Source organism: Dermacentor variabilis, chromosome 2, assembly GCF_050947875.1.
Source record: "Dermacentor variabilis isolate Ectoservices chromosome 2, ASM5094787v1, whole genome shotgun sequence".
In the NCBI taxonomy this organism is placed as follows: domain Eukaryota; kingdom Metazoa; phylum Arthropoda; class Arachnida; order Ixodida; family Ixodidae; genus Dermacentor; species Dermacentor variabilis.
Genome location: NC_134569.1, coordinates 84,958,641 through 84,968,043, shown reverse-complemented (window position 1 = coordinate 84,968,043; position 9,403 = coordinate 84,958,641). Strand labels below are relative to the sequence as shown.

General features: G+C 51.0%; 1 protein-coding gene across 1 annotated transcript; it reads left to right on the top strand.

Moving 5' to 3' along the window:
• The first annotated feature begins 539 nt into the window (after window positions 1-539).
• On the top strand, window positions 540-6,776 carry LOC142570362 (uncharacterized). Its single transcript, XM_075678750.1, has 3 exons — window positions 540-787; window positions 1,368-3,363; window positions 6,678-6,776. Exons 1-3 carry the CDS (start codon window positions 540-542, stop codon window positions 6,774-6,776), a joined length of 2,343 nt encoding a protein of 780 aa, XP_075534865.1.
• The last annotated feature ends 2,627 nt before the right edge of the window (window positions 6,777-9,403 follow it).

Sequence of the window (9,403 nt, the reverse complement as noted above, 5' to 3'; positions counted from 1 at the left end):
AAGTCAGACCTATCCGATTAATGCTTACTTCCCAACTGAAGATCAAGGGAAGGGCATTATTCGCCAAATTCCTCCGCACCACACCCAACAGCAAATTCAGGAGAATCTGTCCGAGAATGGCATGAATCCCGACATAGTGGGGTTCCGCCGTCTAGGCGAGTCCGAAACCGTCCTGCTGGTCTTCAGGAGACAGGAAGTTCCTCATTACGTCATGTACGGCGGGGCATAGCACCGATGCAATTTATTCCGGCGCAGAGTACAAGCCTGCTTGATTTGCTACCAGACCGGGCATCGAGAAGACGTCTGTCCGAATCGAGGCACGACCAAGAAGTGTAGAGAATGCGGAGCACCCGACACGACCGACGGGCACGAGTGCACGCCACATTGCCTATTGTGCGGCAAGAACCACGTCACGGGAAGCCGGGAGTGCCGGAAGAAGTTTGAGACCCCTTTCATCATCCGCCAGCGCCGACGCCAGCGCCGCGATCGGCAGGCTCGAGTGCGGGAAGAGCAGCTTCAATCACCGCAGCCACGGGGCGATGACCACCGCAGCCGGTCTAGGGAGAGGCGCTCGTCGTCAGTCTCCTTCGCGGACGGGGAGTCGACCGGTGACGGCGGCACCACGGCAGGAAGACGTCGGTCAACCAGCCGGGGTCGGAGCCGGAGCCGCTGCGGCCGGTCGAGATCGCGGAGCGCCCCGAGGCAGCAGCCGGGGGGCCAAGCCAACCGTGGAGGCCGGGGCCAACAGCAGCATCAGCAACGAAACCAACAAGGAGCCCAATCACAGGTGACGTCCCAAAGAAACTGGGCCAGCATAGTGGCAGGGAGGGGGAGCGAGGTGCATCCCGAAATAGTTACACTTGACACAGTTAAGAGTCTAAAAACATGCATACAAAGATCGCACAACAGGATACAAAGATCCGCGCCTACGAGAGGGGTTGCTTCCCACAACCAATGGACAGGGAGAGGCACCCTAGCACGGCAACTAGCGCCCTATCAGTTCCCTCACGGTGCCTATTAGCATACCAACAACTACGGAAAGTGAAGAGTCCGATATGGACTCCCAGGGTCCACCGAACAAACGAAAAGCCAGCCTCATTCACAGGACTTCCACTACAGCCCCAATTGAGGACGCAGACCTAATGAAACGCGTAGAGCAACACGTTGAACACGCGGTCAGGGCGGCCATGGACGCCATCCTTCCTGCGATTTTTGAACGCTTCCAGCAGTTAGAGAACCGCATGACGGCACTCGAACAGAACCACAACACGCTAGCCGCACAGGTCACACAAATCGCACAATACATCCCAAAATTAGCGCCCGTCCAGCCGGAGCAGACTCTCCCTCACCCCGCGGTCGTTCCTCAGGTGGCACCCGTCAGCGCAGCGGCGGTCCTCCGCCCTTCCCGCCTGGACCTGGCCGTCCACACACTCCCCAACAATCAACATGGCTGTAACAACCAATAGCACCTATCACGTTTGGCAGTGGAACTGCCGCGGATTCAAAAAGAAGGCCAACCTTCACCAGCATGTTAATAACACGGCACAGCAAGAATCCTACAAACCTGATATCATAGCGCTACAAGAAGTCAACATGGAAGCCGGCCTCTTCTCTTACCGGGCTATCCATTGCCGTAACAACTCCAAGAAAGTCACTACGCTCGTTCGCCGAGAACAGGTGACGGCGATCCACGACATCGAAACTTCTCCCCCCTCGGGCATCCCCCACGTTTTCGTGAAGATCATCCCGATGCGCACGTCAGATCCCAGCCTATTCATCCTCAACGTATACGTCGCCCCGCATGCAGACCCGAAGCTCGATGCGCTTTTCCGCTCGGCCCTCAAAGTCAGCCGCGACTGCCCCCTGCTCATCGTTGGGGACTTCAACGCCGGTCATACTCTGTGGGGATACCTGGGCGACACCCACAAGGGTAGACATCTAGCAGCAGCCGCGCAAGAGCTGGGCCTCACGCTAATCAACGATACTACCACCCGCACCAGAATCGGCAGCCGAGGTCAGGTAGACACTAACCCGGGCCTGACGTTCGTCGTCCACTCGCAAGACTACGCCTGGACGAACACTGACGAAACTCTGGGCAGCGACCACTGCATTCTTCACACGGAAATCTACGCACGCGGCAAGCGTCGGCGGAAGCATCGCTTCTCGGTTACAAACTGGGACAAATTCCGCGAGTCCAGAAGAATGCGAGCCAATGAGGGATCCATCGTCAATATCTCATCCTGGACGAGCCAACTACTGGCCGACGTGGAAGAGCATACGGAACATCTTGACCCGGAAGACGCCCCGGAAACCACCAACGTCGACAGCAGGCTGCTCCACATGTGGCAGGCAAGATCGAGGATGCTCCGGCATTGGCAACAGCAGGGGAAAGATAACCAAGCCCTAAAAGAAAAAATCACTCGACTTGACGCAGAGATCTCCGATCACGCAACCGAGGTCACCCGACAGCAATGGTACCAAATATGTGATCGCATTAGGGGACGCCTCAGCGCAGCCCAGACGTGGCACCTCCTACGCCACCTCCTGGACCCGGACACCACCAGGGTCGAAGGCAGAAGAAACATGGCCAAGTTAATCCACAGGCATGCTCAGGACCCGGGGACGTTCCTGGCAGAGATGCGAGACAAGTACATCGGCCCGCAACTCAAGACACCGTTACCTGCTGCCTATCAGGGCCGGCCGAACGCGCACATAGACGAAGACATTACGTTCGCTGAGGTGTCGGCAGCCGCCTACAAGCTGCGGACGAACTCGGCGCCGGTTTCGGACCGCGTTACCAACAAGATCCTACGCAACCTGGACGAGGCCACAATAGAGCAGCTTACAGAGTTCATGAACGAATGCTGGAAGACGGGCGCCATCCCAGAAGAGTGGAAGACGTCAACGATCGTCTTCATACCAAAACCACACAAACCCCTCAATGCGGACAACCTCAGGCCGATTTCACTGACATCATGCGTCGGCAAACTGATGGAGCACGTGGTCCTAGACCGTCTCAATGAACACGTAGAAGATGGGGACGAGTTCCCCCACTCTATGTTTGGTTTCAGGCCACACCTGTCCTCCCAAGATGTACTCCTTCAGGTAAAAAGGCAGGTGATGCAACCCGAAAGTCCGGCGGACGCTCGCCTATTCCGGTGCTTCCTCGGTCTCGACCTGAAGAAGGCCTTCGACAATGTTGCCCACGCAGCGGTGCTCGAGGGCCTGACCCAACTGGGTGTCGGAAACCGAGCGTACCAATACGTCCGAAACTTTCTCACCGACCGGAAGTGCCGGATCAAAATCGGCGAACATGAAACTGATTTTATAGAGCTGAGGAGCCGAGGCACGCCGCAGGGATCAGTCATCTCCGCTTTTCTCTTTAACGCGGCGATGCGCGGGCTCCCGGAACTGCTGTGCTCTATCCCTGGGCTTCACCACAGCCTCTACGCTGACGACGTGACGTTATGGGCAGCGGCGGATGATCCACAAGCTCTTCAAGAGGTCATGCAACGCGGCATCGACGTCGTACAAGCTTATGCGGAGTCAAGGGGCCTGACGTACTCACCGGATAAATCCGAATACCTCCTGATCAAGCCCGGCAGAAGTAGCTGTCCCAGAGGATTACCACGGAGAAGGCGCTTCCTTGAGCTTAAAGTCGGAGAACTTACCATCCCGGAGCGCCCCAGTATCAAAATATTGGGGCTAGACTTTCAGAACACGCTGCGCTGCGGGCTCATGTTAAAGAAACTCCAGAGGGCGACCAACTACACACTACAGCTCATTCGCCGGGTGGCTAATCAGCACCACGGCATGGGCGATCTGCTTCGACTTGTGCAGGCATACATAACCAGCAGAACCATGTACTCGACACCATATGTCAAACTCGCACCCACGGACTTAGCCAAATTAAACACCATGATCCGACGAAGCAAAGGCAGCCTTGGGCCTTCCGGACCACGCGGCCACCGCAAGGCTAGAGGCCTTAGGCATGCATAACACGATCGAGGAGCTCTTAGACGCTCACCACACAGCCCAAGTCCGTCGTCTCTCGCTAACCCCGGCTGGCCGCACCGTCCTCCGGAAGCTCAGTCTCGAGGCTATCCCCGAGGTTACAGAGTACATTACGATTCCGCGAAAGGTCAGGGGGCATATTTATGCCCCACCTCTACCCCGCAACATGGACCTCGAGTTCCATCAGGGCCATCGACAGGCCCGTAGTGAAGCCATTTGGCGACGCTACGGCTCGCAAGATGGAGTGGTCTACACAGACGCAGCCAGACACCCTCGCGGCGACTTCATGACTGCAGTGGTAGCTGATCACAAAGGAGGACTGATAGAACATACAACAATCACGGCTGGCCGAGTGGTGGAAGCGGAGGAAACCGCGATTGCCATGGCCATGCATGCGGAAGCGAACACCGTCATCAGCGACAGCAAGCAGGCCATCGGCAATTTCGTCCGTGGTAGAATTTGCAAACAGGCGTACCATGTCCTCACACGACGCCCCCTAAGCGGCTTGACAACCCTCGTGTGGACCCCCGCTCACGCGGCTGTGCCCGGCAACGCGTCGGCTCACAGTTTGGCTCGAGATCTCGCGCGCCGAGCCTCGTCCGCGGATGCGGACGGCGTGAATGAGGAGGAGAGACACGAGGAACCCTATGAGACTTCTTATGAAATAGTCCATCGGTATCGCTTGAGGCGTCGCGCGCTCCCACCACCGGCCAAGCAACTCGACAAAACGCAAGCGGTCGCGTTTCGGCGACTTCAGACAAATACATACCCACACCCAAAATACATTAACAAAATCACAGGGGGCAGGGAAAGCGACAAATGTAGGCTCTGTTCAGAAACAGGAACACTCACACACATAATGTGGGAATGCACCTCGCTCCCGTTCTCTCATCCCCCCGTCAGCAGCGAGACTGACTGGACAGCCTGGCTCAGTTCCGGGGACGTCGACCGACAACTTGAACTGGTGGACTGGGCGGAAAAGGCCAAGCAGGCCCAGGGCCTTACTTGAGCCCTAACCCTCAGCCACGTCCCTCTTTACCCTTCCCCCTTTCAATAAAGTTTATCACCACCACCAGCGGAGAGATCCTAACACTCAACCTCAAAAGCGCTTTCGACAATGTGGCTCACCATACCATTGTTACAAACCTAAGTCTCACCAACTGTAGTCATAATGCTTAGAATTATATATGCGCCTTTCTAAGCATCTGCACAGCCACAATAGTCAATGGCTCACTCAGAACCACGATGTTACCTACCTGCTACAAAAGAACTCCACAAGGTGCTGTTCTATCACCCCCTCACCCCCTTTTCAACACTGCTATGATGAAATTACCTGACAAACTCGATGCAACACAAGGAATCAGACATGCAATATATGCCAATGATATCACTATCTGGACCACCACTGGTTCCGAAGAAGAGAAACAAGACGTCCTGCAACAAGTGACTGCCGTTGTCCAGCAATATGCAAAAACAAGCGATCTCCAATGCTCCCCGAGAAATCGGAACTATTATTCGTTCGACAGAAATCACGAAGAAAACTAAATGAAACACCCCACATCACACTCACCCTCGACGGCAAAGAAATACCCACAGTAAACCGCGTCCGCATCCTCGACCTCCACATACAACAGGACGGCGGAGGCAAATACACAATCCATCTCAAGCAGACCACCTTCCAAATCATGTGAATGATAAGCTGCATCACCACCAAACAGTACAGACTGAAAGAAGGCGACATAACACGGCTCGTCCAGGCCCTGGTAATCAGCCACGTCGCCTAAGCTGCCCCGTACTTACCCCTCACTCCTAAGGAGAAAGATCAAATACATACTTCTGCGAAAAGCAGACAAACAAATGCTCAATCTACCAGTGGGAACAGCCACGCTCAAGCTCAAAGCCTTAGGAGGCCATAACACAATAAGAGAAAGCATAGATGCGCAGCTCACAAGCCAACAAGAATGCCTAGCCCTCACACCAACAGGAAGAACGGTCCTAGTGCACCTAGGCTACCCCACACAGGGAAAAGGCCACGAACAAGCAATCTATCTGGCCCCCAGCATTCGGAAGCACATCAAGGTAGCCCTCATCCCCAGAAGCACGCACCCAGAACATCATGCCGGTCGTCGCCAAGCTCGCGCAAAAACCCTGCAGACAATATATGGCCGCCTCCCCACTGCACTAACCAATGAGCATGTCACAATTATTACTGCCTCCCAGGCAGCTTGCTGTAGCTATGTTAGAGGCAGAATATCTTCCATCGCCCACCAGCTCCTCAAACAAGCCTCCCAGTTCCCAGATGTTGAAATAGTATGAACTCCTGGACAGGAGTCCCTCCAAGGGAATCGGTGTGTGCATGCTGTAGCCTGAACTCATGCCACCCGGGTACCACAAGAGAGGGTTACGGCCGCATGTATGGAGCCCGTGCCTTTACCATACAACGCCATACTATAGCACCACAGATTGAACAAATGACAATACCCATCTCCACACATGACCCTCTTACGTGAATATGCTGCAGCATGGCGACAATCGCAAACCAACACATCCACCATTTGAGCAGACTACACGCAATACACCCTACACTACACTCGTACAAATGTCCCCTTTATAATGACTACGCCTCTCTATATCATACCACATGGGCGTGCCCCAACATAAAGGCAGCCTCGCAAATACCCAACCCCACAACCGAACAGCGGGAAGCCATGCCGACTAGCTTGGACCCTCATGACCAGCAGCAACTGGTGCGGCGGGCCTAGGAGAAAGCAAGAGCTGGACTGAGGGCACCTCCCGGCACAAGCAGAAATACAACTGCTTGTCTTTTTTTTTTCAGTAAATGTGTTTCCTCCTCCTGAAGGTTAAAGCGTTAATGAAAACTGGAGAGGTTTGCCTGGTGGTACACCTAACATGCTACTCCATCTGAATGTGATGATAAATGAAATCCTAAGAGGACATACAACACTTAAATGAAAATGAGAGGAATAATTTGAGCTGTATTAGTAAATTACCATTCTACAATACCAAAATGCCGACTCTTACCATGACAGGAGATCCAGTATGCCAGAATATATGGAAAAGTGAGACAGATGGCGACGGTCTTGGAATTTCATGCACCAGCTGACCATGACCATGGATTTTGACAGTGTCTGATTGTGCCTAGTTAATTCTTTTATTGGTAAAGGTTCTAGGAAAGTCCAACTTAGCATGTTTCAAGAACATTTACTTAGTCCCACAATGAATAAAAAAAAAAAATTTTAGACAGTGACGTCACACTTATGTACCAGCGCCAAGGTTTCAGTGTGAAATTCAGTAAATGGAAGTTTGGCCTTCAGTTTCTCTTCTAGTAATCAACATCTTACTGTGAAATTAATAAAAAAAGGGTTTTCATAGAATACTTTATCAATTTCAACCAATTTAGCTTTCCTTGGTGTCCGTTTAACACACAATATTGAAGTATCTTGCTGAGATTACTTTATCACATACCACAGGTCACAGTGACACTATGGTCCAAGTACATGTTGTAGCTCAAGGTGTGATCCCTGAACAGTCATCAACGGTTCTGCTGCAACTCACTAACGCTTTTGCATGAAGTGTATCCACACAATAACCACGTTTACATTGATGGTTTGGTCTTAGTAGCTCTACAGCTGCCGTTGTCATCCTGGCCTTTTTTGTCAGAGCCAAATTCCAATGTCGCAGATAAATCCATCCACAGGATGAAAACTTGGCGCCCTTCTTGCTACTGTTGAGTATGGTGAGCAGGAACCGCCATGTAAATGGGCAGTGTTCCAAGATTCTAATGTAGCCTTTCAATACCTGCAAGCAGCACTGTACCATAGGCATCATAAGCAACTGATTTTGAGCATTATTGGAAGCCTACTATAGCCCTGCCGGAAAAGGACATACGTATTTCGGCGGCTGCCTGGTCACTACAGCATTTGCAGTAACCATCTTGCTAATGAAGATCCCAGATCCATCGATTACAACGAGCAGTCTGTGCTCATCCTATTATCAAAAGTGGATGCAGCTAAGGAGCTTCACCAAATTGCCTGAGACATCATACTGGCTCTATGAAAGACTCAGAAAACTCGGGAGAATTACTCCGGAGTCTTTGTTCAGATCATGCATTTGTTCACGCTTGATCCGTCACTGCGGCTGCAAATACAATCTGCCCTCTCCTGATGAAATATTATACTGCAGTGTTGCGTATAACTGGGGATAGCATTCATAAATTCACTCTTCCCTCACTGGATATACGGCCACTGCAACAGTGATTATCAAGCACCTTTTCTGCCACAGCACCCTCTGACATCCCATCTCTTCAGAGCAAGCTCATACGAATGAATAGTTGATCCTTTACAGAGACCAAGATCCTGGGTGCATGGCCTCACCCATCAACCTAGAAAGCTATGCAAACTTGTATGGTTTTATCAATAGACACAAGAATACACTTTAGGCATCTGCTACTGTGCTTGTGAATTCTCTCTTACTTTGCCTTTCCCTCTCAATGTCTCGTCCTCTTTCCTCTGGGCAGTGTAGCCAGCCGGAAATCCATCTAGTGAAACTTCCTGCCTTTCTCTCTCTCTCAATCCCTGAAGCTATTAGGTACCATGTCGCAACTTTTCTAATGTGTTCGCACAAACTCTCTAATCAATGATAATCTGATGCTTAACTTACTTCCACCATCAATTTTATAGTTAGTCTTCAGATTGCCCTAAGCATTGATACTTCGTGTAGAGTAGCACTGTAACCAAGGGTAACCAGTTTCTTACTTTTCTCAACAAACTTGAGCATCTCCCAAGAACATGCACTGAAACTAGTTTCACTCTTTGGACATCAGGTATTGCAACATGCAATATATTAGCAGGTTTTATTTATAGATATGTTCCCGAATATGTTAAAATTTTAAGACTCACAATAGTTGACTTGGCTGATTAATAATTTTAATTAGAATAATTAATGGTGCCCTGGCAACATGGCCTCTTATTGTAGTTATCTTTTTGAAGAGGTCATGCAATTAACATTGAAGTTTTCTGAGTCAAGAGTTCATAAGGAGGCTCTCGAATTTTTGCATTTTTCAAAGAAATGCACAGGATTTTTGGGCCAGTTGTCATGCTGCAAGATATATACGAGCAACATCAACAATCGATTAGTTTTGTCATGTCGTCTGTTGTATAAAAACAAAACCTACCATAAAATTTGAGCCGAGTCAAATTCTCAGTAGATGGTGCAACAAATCTACATGTATAATTTTCATGGATTAACTTGGGCATGGTCAGGGGTGTGCATCGGTGGCCAAAAGAACATTTTCGAACACAGGACTGAAAGAGCACCCATTCTTTCAGCGAAATATTCTGCTTGTTATGTTATGGCTTAATTCTGGTAA